This window comes from Delphinapterus leucas, chromosome 2 (assembly GCF_059928025.1).
Source record: "Delphinapterus leucas isolate spDelLeu-1000000601 "Yukka" chromosome 2, BTC_Dleu_Yukka2, whole genome shotgun sequence".
In the NCBI taxonomy this organism is placed as follows: Eukaryota; Metazoa; Chordata; class Mammalia; order Artiodactyla; family Monodontidae; genus Delphinapterus; species Delphinapterus leucas.
Window position 1 is genome coordinate 99506815 of NC_143130.1, and position 20250 is coordinate 99527064.

The 20250-nt window shown below is 43.7% G+C and overlaps 1 protein-coding gene across 6 annotated transcripts in view; it reads left to right on the forward strand.

Annotated features, from left to right (window-relative positions):
* The window catches only part of RASGRP1 (RAS guanyl releasing protein 1), an 86918-nt gene that overhangs the window by 49692 nt on the left and 16976 nt on the right, over positions 1 to 20250 (forward strand). For all 6 annotated transcript variants that reach the window (XR_016392132.1, XM_089907387.1, XM_022587508.3 and 3 more), the window contains exons 4-10: positions 6157 to 6219; positions 7161 to 7292; positions 9209 to 9362; positions 12835 to 13008; positions 14009 to 14125; positions 16411 to 16686; positions 18192 to 18272. Coding sequence is in view for 5 of the 6 variants with exons in the window: in XM_089907387.1 (XP_089763513.1) it covers positions 6157 to 6219; positions 7161 to 7292; positions 9209 to 9362; positions 12835 to 13008; positions 14009 to 14125; positions 16411 to 16686; positions 18192 to 18272 (997 nt within the window). In the remaining variant the exon portion in view is untranslated. The remainder of the gene's footprint in view (positions 1 to 6156; positions 6220 to 7160; positions 7293 to 9208; positions 9363 to 12834; positions 13009 to 14008; positions 14126 to 16410; positions 16687 to 18191; positions 18273 to 20250) is intronic.

Consider the following 20250-nt stretch of genomic DNA (forward strand, 5'->3'; position numbering starts at 1 on the left):
TCTGCTGAAAGAGCCACTGTTAACCTTATGGGGATTCCCTTGTGTGTTATTTGTTGTTTTTCCCTTGCTGCTTTTAATATGTTTTCTTTGTATTTAATTTTTGATAGTTTGATTAATATGTGTCTTGGTGTGTTTGTCCTTGGATTTATCCTGTATGGGACTCTCTGTGCTTCCTGGACTTGATTAACTATTTCCTTTCCCATGTTAGGGAAGATTTCAACTATAATCTCTTCAAATATTTTCTCAGTCCCTTTCTTTTTCTCTTCTTCTTCTGGAACCCCTATAATTCAAATGTTGGTGTGTTTAATGTTGTCCCGGAGGTCCCTGAGACTGTCCACAGTTCTTTTCATTCTTTTTCCTTTATTCTGCTCTGCAGTAGTTATTTCCACTATTTTATCTTCCAGGTCACTTATCCGTTCTTCTGCCTCAGTTATTCTGCTATTGATCCCATCTCTAGAGTATTTTTAATTTCATTTATTGTGTTGTTCATTGTTGCTTCTTTTGTCTTTATTTCTTCTAGGTCCTTGTTAAATGTTTCTTGCATTTTCTCTATTCTATTTCCAAGATCTTGGATCATCTTTACTGTCATTATTCTGAATTCTTTTTCAGGTAGACTGCCTATTTCCTCTTCATTTTTTAGGTCTGGTGGGTTTTTATCTTGCTCTTTCATCTGCTGTGTGCTTTTCTGTCTTCTCATTTTGCTTATCTTACTGTGTTTGGGGTCTCCTTTTTGCAGGCTGCAGGTTCGTAGTTCCCGTTGTTTTTGGTGTCTGTCCCCAGTGGCTAAAGTTGGTTCAGTGGATTGTGTAGGCTTCCTGGTCGAGGGGACTAGTGCCTGTGTTCTGGTGGATGAGGCTGGATCTTGTCTTTCTGGTGGGCAGGTCCACGTCTGGTGGTGTGTTTTGGGGTGTCTGTGGACTTATTATGATTTTAGGCAGCCTCTCTGCTAATGGGTGGGGTTGTATTCCTGTGTTGCTAGTTGTTTGGCATAGGGTGTCCAGCACTGTAGCTCGCTGGTCGTTGAGTGAAGCTGGGTGCTGGTGTTGAGATGGAGATCTCTGGGAGAATTTCACCATTTGATATTATGTGGAGCTGGGAGGTCTCTTGTGGACCAGTGTCCTGAAGTTGGCTCTCCCACCTCAGAGGCACAGCACTGACTCCTGGCTGCAGCACCAAGAGCCTTTCATCCACACGGCTCAGAATAAAAGGGAGAAAAAGTAGAAAGAAAGGAAGAGGAAGGAAGGAAGGAAGGAAGAAAGAAAAATAGAGAGGGAGGGAGGAAGGAAGGGGGGAAGGGGATAAAATAAAATAATTAAAATAAAAAATAATTAAATTTTTTTAAAAAAAGAAAAAAAACGGACTGATAGAACCCTAGGACAAATGGTGAAAGCAAAGCTATACAGACAAAATCTCTCACAGAAGCATACACATACACACTCACAAAGAGGAAAAGGGGAAAAAAAATCATAAACCTTGCTCTTAAAGTCCACCTCCTCAATTTGGGATGATTCGTTGTCTATTCATGTATTCCACAGATGCAGGGTACATCGAGTTGATTGTGGAGCTTTAATCCGCTGCTTCTGAGGCTGCTGGGAGAGATTTCCCTTTCTCTTCTTTGTTCGCACAGCTCCCACGGCTCAGCTTTGGATTTGGCCCTGCCTCTGCGTGTAGGTCACTGGAGGGCGTCTGTTTTTCGCTCAGACAGGACAGGGTTAAAGGAGCAGCTGCTTCAGGGGCTCTGGCTCACTCAGGCCAGGGGGAGGGAGGGGTATGGATGCGGGAAGAGCCTGCGGTGGCAGAGGCCGGCAGGACATTGCACCACCCTGAGGCATGCCACGCGTTCTGCCAGGGAAGTTGTCCCTGGATCCCGGGACCCTGGCAGTGACGGGCTGCACAGGCTCCCGGGAGGGCAGGTGTGGATAGTGACCTGTGCTCGCACACAGGCTTCTTGGTGGCGGCAGCAGCAGCCTTAGCATCCCATGCCTGTCTCTGGGGTCCGCACTGTTAGCTGCAGCTCACGCCTGTCTCTGGAGCTCCTTTAAGCAGAGCTCTTAATCCCCTCTCCTCACGCACCAGGAAACAAAGAGAGAAGAAAAAGTCTCTTGCCTCTTCGGCAGGTCCATACTTTTCCCCAGACTCCCTCTCGGCTAGCCGTGGTGCACTAACCCCCTGCAGGCTGTGTTCACGCCGCCAACCCCAGTCCTCTCCCTGTGCTCTGACCGAAGCCCGAGCCTCAACTCCCAGCGCCGCCCGCCCCGGCGGGTGAGCAGCCAAGCCTCTCGGGCTGGTGAGTGCCAGTGGGCACCGATCCTCTGTGACGGAATGTCACCGCTTTGCCCTCCGCACCCCTGTTGCTGTGCTCTCCTCCGCGGCTCTGAAGCTTTTCCCCTCCGCCACCTGCAGTCTCCGCCTGCAAAGGGGCTTCCTAGTGTGTGGAAACCTTTCCTCCTTCACAGCTCCCTTCCAGAGGTGCAGGTCCCATCCCTATTCTTTTGTCTCTGTTTATTCTTTTTTCTTTTGCCCTACCCAGGTATGTCTGGAGTTTCTTGCCTTTTGGGAGGTCTGGTGTCTTCTGCCAGCGTTCAGTAGGTTTTCTGTAGGAGTTGTTCCACGTGTAGATATATTTCTGGTGTATCTGTGGGGAGGAAGGTGATCTCTGCCTCTTACTCTTCCACCATCTTCCTTATTCCCCTCTGAGAATGTCTGCCAAACCGCAGAGAAAACACTTTGATGACTACACGTGATATGGGAGCATAAGGTGAAGTTCAGCACACTCTCAAGTTGACATCTCTTAGGTAAAACTGGGACCCCCCAAAGGGCTCTCCAAACTCCTGAACTCCACACTATGGAGGCAGCCCTTTGGATATGCTGCCTCTCTGCTTCCAGGCAGCTCAGGTCTTACATTTCAGTTCGTAATCAGTTTTGAATTCATTTTTGTGCATAGTGTCCAGTTTGCATAGTGTCCAGAATAGTCCAGTTTGATTCTTTTGCATGTAACTGTCCAATTTCCACAATACCATTTATTTAAGAGACTGTCTTTTCTCCATTGTATGTTCTTGCCTCCTTTGTTTTAGATTAGTTAACCACAAGTGTGTGGGTTAATTTCTGGGCTCTTTATTTTGTTCCATTGATCTACTTGTTTGTTTTTGTGCCGGTACCATACAGTTTTGATGACTGTAGCTTTGTAGTATAGTCTGAAGTCCGGGAGTGTGATACCTCCAGCTCTGTTCTTCTTTCTCAAGATTGTTTTGCTATTTGGGGACTTTTGTTTCCATAGAATTTTAGAATTATTTGTTTTAGTTCTGTGAAAAGTGCCATTGGTGTTTTGATAGAATTGCATTGAATCGGCAGGTTGCCTTGGGTAGTATGGTCATTTTAACAATATTCTTCTAATCCATGAATATGGTATATCCTTCCATCTGTTCTGTCATCTTCAATTTTTTTCATCAGTGTCTTAAAAGTTTTCTGACTGTGGGTCTTTTACTTACATAGTTGGATTTATTCCTGGATATTCTATCCTTTTCGATGTGATTTAAATGGGATTATTTTCTTAATTTCTCTTTCTGATAGTTCCTTGTTAGTATATAGAAATGCAACAGATTTTTATATATTAATTTTGTACCCTGCAACTTTACTGAATTTTGATGAACTCTGGTAGTATTTTGGTGGTATATTTAGGATTTTCTATGTATAGTATCATGTCATCTTCAAACAGTAACAGTTTTACTTCTTCCTCTCCAATTTGGATTCATTTCTTTTTCTTGTCTGATTGCTCTGGCTAGGAATAAAAGTGGTGAGAGTGGGCATCCTTGTCTTGTTCCTGATTGTAGAAGAAATTCTTTCAGTTTTCACCATTGAGTATGATGTTAGCTGTGGGCTTATAATATATGGCATTTACTATGTTGAGGTATGTTCCCTCTATACATCTTCATGGAAAGTTTTTTTTAATCATAAATTGTTGAATTTTCTCAAATCCTTTTCTGTATCTATTGAGATGATCATATGATTTTTATTCTTTATTTATATATTCTTCAATTTGTCAATGAGGTATATCCCACTGACTGATTTGTGGATATTGAACTATCCTTGCATTCATTGGATGAATTCCACTTGATCATGGTGTATAATTCTTTTAATATATTGTTGTATTTGGTTTGCTAATATTTTGTTGAGAATTTTTGAATCTATGTTCATCATATTTTTATCACTGATATTAGCCTGTAATTTTCTTTTTTTGTGATATCTTTGACTGGTTTTAGTATCAGGGTGATGCTGGCCTCGTAGAATGAGTTAGGAAGTGGTCCTTCTTCTGCAGTTTTTTGGAATAGTTTGATAGGTGTTTACTCTTTTCTAAATGTTTGGTAGAATTCACCTGTGAAGCCATCTGATCCTGGACTTTTGTTTGCTGCGAGTTTGTTTTTGTTTTGGTTTTTTTAATTACTGATTCAATTTCATTATTGGTAATTGGTCTGCTCATATTTTCTATTTCTTCCCGGCTCAGTCTTGGAAGATTGTACATGTCTAGGAATTTGTACCTTTCTTCTAGGTTGTCCATTTTATTGGCATGTAACTGGTTGTAGTAATCTCTTACGTTCTTTTATATTTCTGTGGTATTGATTGTAACTTCTTTTTTATTTCTGATTTTATTGATTTGGGCCCTCCCATTTTTTTTCTTGAAGAGTCTAACTATTTAGATCTGAAGTGCATCTCTTGTAGGCAGCATACATATGGATCTTGGTTTTGTATCCATTCAGCCACTCCATGTCTTTTGACTGAAGCATTTAGTCCATTTACATTTAAAGTAATTATTGACAGGTATGTACTTGTAATTTTAAATCTTAGATTTTTTAAATACTTCAGAGGCTTTTCTGAATTCGAAATAGTTTTTATAACTTCAGTAAATTAAAATTATAAACAGTAAAGCTAACATTACCTTAGATGTTCCAAAGCTATGCATAAACATAGTAAGATTTGAATTTAAAATCACAAGTGTAAATCCCTTAATTGTATATTCCAGATTGAAGTTTCAAGACTCTCGTTCTAATATGCTCTTAAACATTACAGGTATATAAGATTTCAAAAGGCAGAGATCCCTTCCTAATAAAAAAAATCAGTAATATGATTTGGCCTGTTTTTTACTTTGCTATATTTAAGTCTGAGTTTTCCAAGGGTTAAAATATGCATAGCCACTGAAAGAAGACTGCACAGCCCCAGTTAATTGAGACATCTGCTGGCTGCTCAGTGGATTCCTCTCAGGGGCCCTGCTGAAATTCACGGAGCCCTGGATTGTGGTTAATTTGACATGGTTTTTAGAGGAGAAAGAGGGCAGTGTCTTGCGGGGCACACAGCCCACATAGCCTGATTCCTCAGTATGTTGATGGAAGAGGGTAGGACCACCCAGGTTCATCACTGGATTGGATTTTGCATCTCTATGACCTTTACAGTAAACACTTATTCTTTCCATGTATCTCTAGAGATGCATGAACTTGGTGGAACTTTGCTGTTCTTTCTTGTTCTTAGAATGGCATCATTCTCGTGGAATATTCCAAATGGTATTGATCCTTAATGTGCTCTCCAGTTGTATTTGGATCATTCACATGGCTTTTTCTGACTTGCTATTACAACCTGTAAGATCAATCTACTGACATTTTCTAGGCATGTATTATCATTTTCCTATTATTGCCTTGATTATCATTACAATATATCTGAATATTTATTCCTTCCCTTTCTTCTAATTCAATGCACAGATTTTTTATCAGCTGCTGAAAAGATAAGAACAAGCTCTTCTTTTTAGCTTGTCTCCAGCAGACTCCTAGTCTTGGGCATGGGCAGAGGTCACTTGCCCCTTCTTTACTTCTTACAGGTCACCTGTGCAGGGACATTGCTGTGCTGTTGACTTCCTACTTCTGCAGAGGAGATGCTGTGGCCTTCTTCCATAAGCGACTTCAGCATGGGCTAAAGTCACCATCTTTGCCCTTCATAAGCATACAGCTGCACACATTGAGTTGGTTTTATCCTATGGCCAGGGAGAGAAGAAACATTAAAAGAAACTATTTGTGGGGCTGGAGGGAGGGTAGTTTTAGCAATACTTGCAAAGATGAAAGGTTGTTTGGTTTCTATAACAGAGGCTTCCATTTCCCTTAACCACAGCCATACCTATAAGGATGCCTTGGCAAAGAATTCACCAGGGCTTTGCCTGAAGATCTGCTATTTTGTAAGGTAACATTTCTGCATGCATTTGGGACTTTGTGGAGTGGGGTGAAATGAAAGAGCCAGAGACTCTAGCTCTTTCCTTGTCCTCCCTGCCTTTCCCTTCCTGACCATCTATACAACACCTCTGGACAGACCAGAAAGGGCAATTGTTAGTACTGGAAATTCCTCAAAGAGCATAGTCGGTTTTTTCTGATGTGCCTGAGCTTAATATTTTATACCAATGTTTTTGTCAACCTTACAGCATTTTGGTATCAAGTGACATAAGGGAAAGGTTATTTTGTTTGTTTTTATTCCCAAGTATAAAAGTAATGTAGCTCATATTAGAGCACTTTGAAAATATAGAGGAGAATATAACTATAGTAATAATCACTTATATCCAACTACCTATTTTGGTATATTTCCCTTGTCTCTTTCCAAGTAGGTTTTTTAACATAGTAGAGATCAAAATACATACAAAATTTTGTATCCTATAGTTTTCACTTAATTTTAAATCATAGGAATCTTCTCTAGTCATTAAAAACTTTTTGTAAACATTATTTTTAATGGCCATGTAATATCCTGAGGTATAATAAAGTGTAATTTACAGATGCATTGTCCAATCTTTGGACGTTTGGTTTGTCTGCCATTGTCTTATTTATCATTCTCTCTGATACACATGGTTGTGCCTAAATCTTTGCAGTGGCTTCCTTCATTATGATTCATCTTATCATAGCATAGCATTTAATATGTGGGGCACAGAGGATTGTCAGTGGGTGGTTTTCTTCTCTTCCCCCCACCCCTACTCCAGTTCCTTATATTCTGTGTAGAGAATATAGATTCTATATTCCCAGGAATATAGAACAAACCAGCCCCTGTCTCTTTCTGAATCCTTTTTGCGGGAAGAACCCACCACAGTGTGAGTCCTTGGCTTCAGGTTTGGCTTGTGTTTTTTAAATCCCACCATGTAGGTATTGGATAACAGAATTCTGGATCATGTTTAAAATAGATGCCAGCCTGGCAAGCACTATGGAAGAGTTTCAGGAACTGGTGAAAGCTAACGGCGAGGAGCTGCACTGCCGCCTGATTGACACAACTCAAATGTGAGTGTCGTGGTTTTGACGCCTCTTTCGAAACCACCTCCCTCCTGTAATACAACCCAGGCCGCTCAGCAAGGCTCTGCGTCCCGCTGTGACGTCTGCTCTACCCACCCCAAGAAGCCCTCAGGCAGGTTCAGATGGCCTCATGAAAGAGAAAAGCTTGACATGTAGCAGGAAAGCAGAGAAGCCCCCTGGTGATAACGGTGTACGTGACTAATATCCAAGAGCAGGAAAAAAGAAGTCTCAGTGAAAAAGAAATCAGGAAGCCAGATATTGACTAAAATTTATATAAATCTCAATACACTGAAAGTGTGGTGACTAAATTGGTGCCTCTTCAGCAGCTAACGCCTGGAGGGCCCCTGCGCTTATAAACGGGGAAGGGACTGCTGGAAAATGGATCGAGCAAAGGGTTTATAACATATTCGGTAGGCCAAGAAGTTCTGCAAGAGACACTTAGACCTATGCAGAGATGGAAAGGATCTCAGGAATCCTGCATATTATTCCTTGGATTTCTTATTTATGAGATGGCCCCACTCTGGAAAAATGAATGCCTGTCCTAATCTGGGGAGAGGAGAGTACACTCATCACATGCTAAGGTTTTCACAATGTGGCCCCTTTGTTTTGGAATAATACAGATCCCTAGGACATAGAATTCTAGGACTGAAACATATTTGCAAGATGATTTTATCCAACGTCCTGGGAAACAGGCTCAGCGAGGCTTGCTTGTCTGGGGTCACACAGCTAGCTGAGTTAATGGCAGAGCAGAATCTGGACTGTGAGAGCCCTCAGTGCCCTGTGCCGTGGCCGTGTGGAAATGATTTCCAAATCACATGTCAGAGTCCCAATTAAATCTACATAGCGGGTTGGACTCTCTGTACTTCTTTGCTTAGAATTATAATAACTTGAGAGGTAAAAGAAGGTTTTGCAGTAACAGTGTCTTCATTTTTCAAATGCAGCACACAGGGCCCAGGGCAGTTCTCAAACCCTGATTTCCTTATCCCAATACACCCCTAGCTGACTTTCCTCTACCGATATTTTCCACGGTATATTCTTTAGGAATTAGTCAGTGGGATATTGCCCTACCAGATATACTTGAGAAAGAGAGAGTCGAACTTCCTTTTTGCAATGCATCTCAGAGTGTGTAATATGCTCTTTGGCTGAATTTGTAGCATTTCCCAAACTCATTTGACCACAGAACCCTTTTGTCAAGAGACAAGGTTCTCAGGAATACAGGTTTGGGAAACACAGATCTGCAACCTGCTACCTTTCTCTTTGCTTCCTTAGTGTAGGAAATTGAAACTGAATAAGAAACATGTGGATTGATTACAAGAAAATGTGTGGGGGGCTAGCTCTAGGGTTAGCTAGACTTCCTTGGTCATTTCAGTGGCTGGGGACATTTGAGGAAAATGCCACAAGTCTGCCCAGAATGACCACCTGTTCCTACACATGATTACCCAGCATGGCATCTCCTCTCTGTGGTTCTCTGTGCTTTTCTGGCATGAAAACTGCCCCACTACCTTGAGATTTCCAACCACATAGAGTCCCCATCACCCTCATGAGATGAGGAAACACACAGAAGGCATGGAGAGAGCAGACCTGCCAGGGCTACACAGAGGAGCCAGGACACTGTGAACAATGCCCAAGACTCTGTCCTTCCCACAGACTTAAGACAAATGCATTTTACCCAGTTCCCGTGGCACGTTCAGAAGGCTCAAGGAAAACCATCAAAGCTTCCTAGTCGCCACCATAGGAAAAACTGATGTGGGGAAACTGTTAATGCATTGCTTTGACCAAGGAAAGTTAGGTAACGGTGCTTTGCATAGTCTTGTGGGAAGTGTTAATGGATTTATTTGCATTAAAAAGCAATTTTGATTTATTCTTTTTCCCTGTCTTCTCCCTTTCATTTTTACCCACAAAAGAAATGCCCGTGACTGGTCCAGGAAACTGACTCAAAGGATAAAATCGAACACCAGCAAGAAACGAAAAGTCTCCCTGCTCTTTGACCATCTGGAACCAGAAGAGCTCTCCGAGCACCTTACCTACCTGGAGTTCAAGTCCTTCCGGAGGATATCTGTATGTACCCGAGGGGCCGGAGAAAAGCTTCCCTGGGATATCTCTGAAAATAAGCAGAGGAATTCAACAGGCCATCCACCTCCTAACCCTAGAGGCCCCCTCAGCGCTGGTAGGCTTTGCCATCACTCTGTGTCGTTGGGAAAATCAGGACACGCTGCCTTATTTGTTGCTCCTGCTTTGCTGCACGCTCCCATCCTCCAAGCCCACCTCCCTCAGCCCACCACTCGCTCAAGTGGCAATACTGTGGGCACACATGGTACCCTGCACACATGAGTGTACACACAGCATGCATGCGCATACACACACACACATTTTATTCCTGATAATCATTAGGCTTCCAGAATGGTTTTTTTTAATTTTCCTCCAAAAAAATGAGGCTAAGTCCTGTAAGAGGACTTGAATTCATTCTAGAATAGGCTTTGGATGGCTGTGGGAAATCTCAAAATAAATCAGATGCTACTGGTCTGGCCCAGAATTTACCTAAACCCTTGAGGTGGTGCTGACATGGCCCAGCAGTCTCCCCTGATTCTAGAGAGAAACTGTGCTGACACAAACCTTGCTCACTGAAACTCCATATGTGATACCAAAGAACACCAGCTCCATACAAGAGAACTTGCCAACAGAGCCTCACTGGCCGATATGATTTCCTGAGAAATGACTCCATTCAGCCCCCACCGCTATGGAAAGATACAGTTTTGAGCTTTGCTCTAAAAGTAGAGACTACCTAGTTGCTGGATGCGTTTCTTAGATGTACCTGTTCCCTGCTGAGGTGATGGAGGCCCAGGGGTGGCTTGGACCAGGTCACACAGTTTATTAGAGTCAGAGCTGAGAACAGGGTCACAAGCCTCTCTCGGTCACTCAGCACCAATTAATTGAGGCTGCTTGTGTTTGGAAGGAGAGCTGCAAACCAGGTTACAGGGGTTATTATAGCTTTTCTCCCATAATGTTGACAGCCTCCCTGTTTTCACACAGCTATTTTGCCAATCAGCCAGGAACCTCCCCACCCCCTCCAGCCCAATTTGGAAATACGTCTCCAAGCATTCATCTGCCTGGGGACCTCCAGTCTCCTCACTGGTTCCCCTCAGACAGAACCACAGTTGGAACACTCCCCCTGGGGGGTTTCCATTTGGCAGTGCCTCTCCTGTCACGGGGGAAGGACACTGAAAAGAGCCATTTATCACACTGGAAATCTGAGCTGTACTGGGGCCCAATTGGTAGGACTGCTCTGTCAGGCCTGTGGGCTCTCTGCTCCCTGCCAGGGCTCAGATCGGTGGAGGTGGAAGGGAAGTCAGTGCAGAACAAGGCCTCTGCGCCAGTGCTCCCCCCAGTGTCGGTGCAGGGTTCTAGCTGCAAATGAAGACATCAGCCTGAACCTTCATTTCTTTTGAATGTCACGGTCACCTCGTAGAAGACTTTTGGGGGGATCTTTTTGTTTTACCTACACAGTTCTAAACAGTTTTCCCCACGTAGGGTGGGAGGGAAATTTATCTCTGCTATGAATTGAGTGACATTTGATATTTTCTGCTTATTATTATAATACTTTGGAGGGGGGAAGAATTATACTGAGATAACTCTTTTAAAAAACAAGTGGATTCAATATGTTACATTTCGAATGGGAGGGGTATATAAATGTATTCACTGGAATGAATCGGGGAACTTTTTCTTAGAACCGGTAAGATTTGTGCTGTATATGTCTCTCTTAAGGAGTAGGTTTGGTCTACTCATATTTTTCCACCCATCAGCAAACAGCACAGAAAAATGGGGCTCAGTTAATTTGCATTCATTTTATTCATGTTATGAGATCTTCTCATCAGTGTATTACTAGTCAGGCAGGACTAAGGTATGTACACTGATAACAACCCCCTCAACCCTTCCCACCCAATCTCAGTGGCCTAACAAAGCAAAAGTTTATTTTTCACTCCTGCTACACAGGGGCCTCTGCTGACCACAGGTGCTCAGAGCCTGGGTGTGGGAGGCTTCATCTTGACATAGATCTCCACGATCTCTGCAGCCTGGAAAGGCAACATAGCCAGTCATTCACTGGCTCTTCTATCTCAAAAGTCATCACGTCTATCAGCAACTCCTAAATATCTAAAGATCTTTAGGGTATGAAATGACAGTGTGCTCAACTTCCTAAAAGAATTTCCCTGAAAAGCATTCGTTCCAATACAATCCCAGCAAGAGGATTTTTCTTTATTTCTGGAATGTGCCTATTACTAATATAAACATCATTATTAAAACAGTTCCCTTGTTTCTGCAAAAAAAAAAAAAAAGTCATCACGTCACTTCCACTGACATTCTCCTGGCTAAACTGTCATGTGGTCACACCTGATCTCAAAGGGCAGAGTTGAGAAATGGAGAGCTGGAAATAGCTGGGGAACAGCACTGAAAACTCCCATGGGAGCACTGGAGCAGAGCAAACTCTCCTCTCTCTGTTATACTATTTGAGCAGAAGGATTGTTTGTGACAGGGACACAGTAGCTGCAGTCATGACTTATACACTGATCTTCTGGGACATTTCCAGCTTCACATCTGCTGTTTGTTTCAGCGTCAGCCATAGTGAATGCCATTGCCCAGGTGAATGGGAAGCTGTGGTCCCCAAATAATAGCTAACCAGTGTCACGTACCCCACTCACTTCACCCCTGCTCGAGTTGGCGAATAGAGGGAAATCCAAACAGGTCTGTTTGATCATGAGGTTAATAATATCCTGTTAGCACCACCTCACACTTATGTAGTACTTTGAAAAGTTAAAGTGCTTTCACAGGTTATCATGTTTGATCTTATTAACAATTCCGTGTCCTAAATAGGACAGATGTTATCCCGGTTTTTTTTGTTTTTGTTTTTGCGGTACGCGGGTCTCTCACTGTTGTGGCCTCTCCCTTTGCGGAGCACAGGCTCCGGATGCGCAGGCTCAGTGGCCATGGCTCGCGGGCCCAGCTGCTCCACAGCGTGTGGGATCTTCCCGGACCGGGGCACGAACCCGTGTCCCCTGCATTGGCAGGCGGACTCTCAACCACTGCGCCACCAGGGAAGCCCTATCCCATTTTTAAGTTAAGAAAACAGCTAGGAGAGAGAGAAAAAGAGTGTGTGACACAGTAGAATTTGTGAGATGATCTTTTTTTTTTCCCCTTACGTTCAGCAACATAGCTGGAACTAGTACTGAGATTTTTCTTGTATACTGTATTCTTTAGAATTGAAAAGGGGCACTATCCCTATCTACTCAACATAATATTGGGGTTAACTTGTATGTGTACACATCCATTTAGGCCTAATGACGTTTGATGTAGAGGGACCATGCTGTGGGTAGAATAAGAAAGATGTCCTTCCTACCATCCTTGTCTGCAGGAGAGGAAAGCCAAGAGCTCCTCTGTCCCTTAGCAGATTCTAGCCATCAACTCAGCAGAGGTAATATGCCCCTCGGGTCTCCCAGAATACTGGAGCGGCAGTCCTGATGAGTTTCTTTTTCCCCAGTTCTCCGATTATCAGAATTACCTCGTGAATAGCTGCGTGAAGGAGAACCCTACCATGGAGCGGTCCATTGCCCTGTGTAACGGCATCTCCCAGTGGGTACAACTGATGGTTCTCAGCCGCCCCACCCCCCAGCTCCGAGCTGAAGTCTTCATCAAGTTCATCCAGGTGGCTCAGGTGAGTGACTGGATTAAGACTTAGTGCCTGGGCTAAGAGGTAAATTATCCCCTCTTCCCCCAGCCTAGTCTATCCATTAGAGCTGCTTTCTCATCATGAACCTCCTGGTGGGGTTTGTGCACTTTTACCTGTCCCCAGATCTAGATACGGTGACTCTTCTACATCCCACACAAGGGCAGTATGGAGAGGGCCCTACAGGCCATCTTCAAGGTCAGGATATGGTTAGATCTGTTTAGATCTTTAACATTTTTCAGAAGATGCTTACCAGCCTATATTGTTTTACCAAATGTGGCCCACATGGCAAAGGAAAGGGCAACTTCAGGTTTTAGTGGAGCTGGACCAGCCTGATTTAGGTCTGTGAGCCCATGTTGTGTTGAATGGCTGGGCTTAGTGTTTGAGGGGCAGAGTTTAGGCATCTGATAAGAGAAAAGCAGATACTGTGAACACATATTTGAAATTTCACAGAGATTCTAGCATCTCTGTCCCAGTTACTGTGCTATATAGGCATTGGCGTTGCCCTCAGAAATAAAAGTCTGGTTACTTTGGGGTGAAGGATATAAAGGATTATGCTGAACGATATATTTTTTCATCTCTAGATGTTCTAGACCAGTGTTTCTTAAAGTGTGGTACATGGACCACCTGCTCTGATGTTAACTAAAGCACAGATCCCTAAGCTCAACCCCAGATCCGGGGAATCAGAACATCTGTACTTGAGTCCAGAAATCTTTGTGTTAAACAAGTACTTTGGGTGTTAGAAGCCACTGCTGTAGAGGGTGGTCCACAGACCAGCTGAAACTAAAGGAGGAAGACATGACGCTTTGCTAGATTTGGGACCTCCTGGTCTGGAATTAAGCCTTAGGAAAGAAATGGACAGAAAATTGCAATACCTGATTGCTAGCCTTTGGCCAGAATTAGGAAAACTCATAACACAGAGATGAGAGGCAGCATCTAAGGTCCCATGTAACTGACATGTACAGTGACTCTGTTTTCTGTGTCACAGAAGCTCCACCAACTACAGAACTTCAATACGTTGATGGCTGTGATAGGAGGGCTCTGTCACAGCTCAATCTCCAGGCTCAAGGAGACAAGTTCACATGTCCCGCATGAAATCAATAAGGTCAGTGCTCCTGTCTCCTCCCCGGCCCCTTAGCAGCATTCCTAGGACTAGCGTCAGCGTTTCCTCCTTGAGGGGCAGCCCAGAGAGCATTTCCAAACCAAAGCATCCCTTTTCAACCAGGCAAAATACCAAGGAAGCAACCCCTAAGAAAACCCACAGGACAGGAATGGGGATGTCACAGATTTGAGGGTGACTGTGACTCAGTCTGGCCGCAGTGTTACTGCACCCGTTCCCGCTGGTGATTTGAAACAATGTGTGTGTGTTTCCCATGTTCGTATGCCACTGAGTGTCCGGAGTCACCATCTTTAGTGAGAACTCACTTGCTCTAGCAAGGAAGAGTGGTTCAGTGACCATAGTTCAGTCTGCATGTCAAGTGAGGTTATTTAGTGACACGTTAGAAACCTAGCTAGCTGGAACCCTTGGAGAGTGACATTATGGAGAGCTGAATTTTTCCAGATAGTTGGAAATGAGCTTTTCAGGTACCATTTTTTAATAGGTGGTATTTTATTGAGGAACATTTTTCTTAAGTGTCCTATGTACTTTCCTACGTTATTAATTAGATTTTATAGAAAGGACTTTAATCCTTTATACCTACGGATGTTATCACACGTGTAAACCACTATGATATAGTACAGGTATAAATGCAGCTACTTATGGTATGGGTTTGATAACAGCTGCTCTGGGTATTTCATCTCATTTGGCCTCCCTTACTAAACTCAAACCCCAGTCCCCTCGCGAGCTCTCTTCTTAGGGAGAGATGTTATGAGACTCGTTGCCACATCCGTTTTCCCAGGTGTTCAGCCTCCTTTCAGAAAGCCTCTTATTAATCATCCTTGGTCTGACAATGCTGGGGTCTGGGGACACCGCTCCACCCCCACCTCCCAGTGGTCTGGTCACCTTATAATTCCCTCATAGTGCTGGCTGGGAGCAGGCAGAACAACTGAAGACTGCCTGTGTCTCAGAGGGAGAGAATCACAGAATTTAAAGTGCCTTCGTGTCATTTCGTTTACAAGATGTAGCTTGCTGCTTTGCAGCTTGGGGTCCCCCCATAGCAGTGCTTCCTGTCTGTAGCTGCTTGACCTTCAGGGTGGTCTGCATAGTGAATTCCTAAGTCCAGAATTAAAGCTAGTGTCCTGCAGTAGTTTATGTCACCTTCCAAGGGGAACAAAAATACCTGTCATCTTTGCTGCTAGTCTCTCGTCTTGTGAGCATTTCCCACACTCCACACTCGCGCGCCCTGTTTCCTAGAGGTGTGTGAGGAGGCTCTCTTGGCAGCCACATGGCTGCCGGGGGCTGACTCCCAGACCTCAAGCTCTTCATCGGGAGAAAGGGTACTTCTTTAGGCCACGATTTTATTACAGGAATTTCCAGCACAGTGTTTAAAATGGTTGTTTTGTGTTGTGACGTGAGTCTCTCCTTCCTGTCTTTGCTTCTGAGAAGGCTGGTCACCACACACGGGGGTGGGGTTCTGTGAACTGCGTGCTGACTTAAAGCAGGTGCACTGGAAGGAACAGCAGACCTGGCTGTGCCCTTGCTGTGCTGGGAGCGACCACGCGCCCTCTGGCCACGGCAGAGCACAGGCTCTAACGCAGAGCCCCCCACGGCCTCTGCCTCGTCCTCTCTCAGGTCCATTGCTGGGAATTGGTCTAGTTTGTTCAGTCTCCCTATCCAGGGTTTCGGTCCATGGGTGGAATGTCGCCTGCTTCCTAGGCATAGGCCCATCTTGAGACTCACTGAGCCAAGGCCCACAGAGCGCAGCATAAGGAATAACAACACTTGACAGGTGACTGAAGCGCCACGCTGGAAACACGCTTCCCCGCGCCAGCTGCGTGGGCAGCACACTTGAAGTGTTATGCGGTGCGGTGTCTTTGGAATCATTCGGAGGACACTAGGGAAGGGGACTGAGTGGCTTGGGGTAGAGGTCAGAGAGACACTTACTATGCACTGTATACTCTTGTACTTTTTAAATCTTTTTTATCGTGTGCTTACTTATTTTTTTAAAGAACAATTTTAGCATAAAAATGGTAAATAAAACCTCATCTAGAATTTTCCAGTTATGTAGTAAAGCACACCTTGCGTTTTCTAAATCTACTCTGCGATGTTTGACATAAGCTGGAGTTTTAACTGGGGAGTCAGAATCTACACCTTTAGGTGGACCACCCCCTGCCTGACAAATCAGGGACGGGGTGAAATTATGGTAGGAGCTGAGAGTAAAAGGCAGCCGCTGCAGAAACGCAGCCTGCCTGGATGGTACCTGTGACTGGCTCCCTTCCTCTGCTTTGTAGGTTCTGGGTGAGATGACCGAGCTGCTGTCCTCCTGCAGAAACTATGACAACTACCGGCGTGCCTACGGGGAGTGCACCCACTTCAAGATCCCCATCCTGGGGGTACACCTCAAGGACCTCATCTCCCTGTATGAAGCCATGCCCGACTATCTGGAGGAGGGGAAGGTGAACGTCCACAAGCTGCTGGCCCTTTACAATCATATCAATGAACTGGTCCAGCTGCAAGAGGTGGCCCCACCCCTGGAGGCCAACAAGGACCTGGTGCACCTGCTGACGGTAAGGCTCCATGGGAGACAAATTACTGAGCGCTACCTCATCAAAGATCAGCTCAGTTAAGCCTCACAAGAACTCTATGAAGTGGATACTATCATTACCTCCATTTTATGGATGGGGATTCTGAGGCACAAAGACGTAACTTGCCAGAAGCCACACTTATTAAGCAGCAGATCCTGGGCTCAGACCCGGGTGGTGGGACTCCGGGGCTGTGCTCTTAAGCACCATGCCCTTTGGACCTCTAGGAGTGTTCCCCTCCCCCTACAAAAGCCAGTCCTAAGCTCTCTGGGAGGAGCTGATAGCAAATCAGGATACAAGGCTTGGTAAGAGATTGGAGACAGTCGGTTTTCATTTAAAAAAAGGACAAGGCATTGAGTTTAAAAAAAAAAGAAAAAAATAGGTTCATTATTTGGGTCCTGCTACCACTGGCTTGGATCCCAGAGACATTTAAGCCAAGGGCAGGCGAACACTTGTAGTGATGCAGGAGACCAGGATTTGCACTTTGGGTGGGGGGTGAGATCAGATGAACTCCCTTCCAGAATCACTCCTGTGATTCTATAGTTCACCAGCTGTGTGACTGACTGTGGGCACATAACTCTCTCTGTTTCCTTCTCTGTAAAATCAGAGGGACTCATCTCTGCGATGACTTCTCCCTTCTCTTTCAGTTCTAAAATTAGACAGTTTTTAATCTGCTTTTTTTGCAGAATGGAATAATCACTGTAGCCTCTTCCTACCTCACAGGATTATTCTGATAGTGCCTCAGGCTTTGCATCCAGCTGGTGTCTAATCCCAGCCCTTTTGCTAATTGTCCAGGTGACCTTGGCTAGTTTCAGCCTTAGACAGCATCATCTGAGGAAAGAGGCACTGAACCTTAACTTTCTTGGTTCACAAATTCTGTGAGGAAAACTAAGCATTTCCCTCCCAAAATATACGTAAGCCATATATACTCAAAAATACGGATGTTTTTGAGTTCTGAACCCCCTGAAGCCCATGCATAGAATCCAGATTAAGAACAAGATTATTTCTAAGACCTCTCTCCTCTAAAGTTTTTCTAAGATATATGAAACTCTTAATATTGTTTGATATTACCTATTATCATTTAAACTGGGTTCTGTTGCTGGAATCAAATTTTAATGGTATCAGGCCATGCAAACTGTCCTTTCAGATCATCCGTCTGCTTTGGGAGAGAACACGTGAGGTGTGGACCATCTGACTAGATAGGGCCTTCGGCCTAAGCTCTGCCTAGAAGCTTAGCTATTAAACCATAATTTAAAAGTGGGCATCTTGAGACTTCTCCAAAGTTTAAAAATATTTTAACAAAAACTAACGCTTGCCCTACTGCAATAGTAGATGTTATACCCCCAAAATTTTGTGAATTTTTAAAAACAAATGACTTACAGCCTAAAAGGGTAAACCACTAGAGAGGAAGAACCAAGAAAGAAACACATCGGCCCTGGGAAAGGCAAACAGCATCCTAGCAATTAACTCTGTTCTCCTTTGATCTGCAGTTATCCCTAGATCTCTACTACACTGAAGACGAAATCTACGAGCTTTCTTATGCCCGGGAACCCAGGAACCACAAAGCCCCAGTGAGTTTTTCACATTAAGACTCCCATGTGTAACAGGTGCTTTACAAGCCTCTCATCAAGGTCATCCATCTTGGAATGGACTTTAGTTCAGGTTATAAAAAGCATATTATGTTTTTACTATGTGCCCAACATTGTGCTAGGAATAAGAAAAGCTTCAGCATATGTATTAGGAATAGTTCCTGACCATAAGGAGTTTGTACACAACTCGAGGGGATAAGACTAATATGTGAACAGTAAATAACTACATGCCATGAGTGTCAGAGGGAGTGGGGGAATCAGCCAGTGGTTTACTAGTTAGAGAAGGGATATAGCATGGTGGGCTGGAGTGACCTCTCCCTCCTATTAATTATAAAGTGTCCTCAAGGCAGTTGTTTCTCTTCATGATTTGTTGATGATAATGATATGTATATTAATCAGATGCTCAGCTTCAGAAGACTTTCAACTTGGTAGATGGAAAAGCCCCCACATCTTGTATTCACGTGGGTCAGGAAGAGCAGTCTGCTGGGTCTTTTGACCTCTTATGATGAGAAGTCCTGTGCACAGTCCTGGCTGCACAGTAGGGACTTCACAGGTTATCTGGCCCTGGCTTCCTACAGGCAGGTTAAATAATTTCAGTCTTCCTTCTGAAGAACCAATAATCCCCACAGTCTCCTGGGCAGCTCCCCAGCTCCAAAGCAAGTGGTACTCAAGGGCAGAGAGTTGCCTGTACATGAGAAATTCAGCTTATCTGTTCAGATGGCTAAATTTCATTGTTTCTATACAGAAAGACCAAGTTCTAGCATACTATTGTAACCAAAGATGTTTACTGAACATATTCGGCAGGTTTCAGGGTGTTGGAGGGCATTCCAACGAAAAGGGGACCTTCTTTCATTTTTTGAAGAGATTTTAATTTGGGCCAAGTCTCAGATACTTAGGAATGGATTCCATCTCAGCTTGTCTAGGCCTCACTTCTTGGTTTTTTTTCTTGCGTGTCTTCCTGCCTTTTAGCTATTTTTCTCCTCATCCTTGTCTCTACTAAATAGTAAGTAGAGAACAGAGAGGAAAAATTTTTTTTAATGTTACTGGAGTGTACCTGCTGTTCAGGTGTACAGCAAAGTGATTCAGTTATACGTATACATATATTCATTCTTTTTCAGATTCTTTTCTCATATAGGTTATCACAGAATATTGAGTAAAGTTTCCTGTGCTATACAGTAGGTCCTTGTTGGTTATCTGTTTTATATACAGTAGTGTGTGTATGTTAATCCCAAATTCCTGATTTATCCCTCCCCCCAACATTTCCCCTTTGGTAACCATAAGTTTGTTTTTGATATCTGTAAGTCTGTTTCTGTTTTGTAAATAAGTTCATTTGTATCATTTTTAAAATTAGATTCCACATATGAGTGATATATGATATTTGTCTGACTTACTTAGTATGATAATCTCTAGGTCTATCCACGTTGTTGCAAAGGGCATTATTTCATTCTTTTTTATGGCTGAGTAATATTCCATCATATATATGTACATCTTCTTTATCCTTTCCTCTGTTGATGGACACTTAGGTTGCTTCCATGTCCTGGCTGTTGTAAATAGTGCTGCAGTGAACACTGGATTATGGTTTTCTCCAGATATATGCCCAGGAGTGGGATTGCTGGATCATATGGTAGCTCTATTTTTAGCTTTTAACTGTTCTCCATAGTGGTTGTACCAATTTACATTCCCACCAACAGTGTAGGAGGGTTCCCTTTTCTCCACACCCTCTCCAGCATTTATTGTTTGTAGACATTTTGATGATGGCCATTCTGACCAGTGTTGAGGTGATACCTCATGGTGGTTTTGATTTGCACTTCTCTGATAATTAGTGATGCTGACCATCTTTTCATGTGAATTTTGGCCATCTGTATGTCTTCTTCGGAGAAATGTCTATTTAGATCTTCTGCCCATTTTTTGATTGGGTCGTTTGTGGCTTTGTTTGATATAGAGCTGCATGAGTTTATTT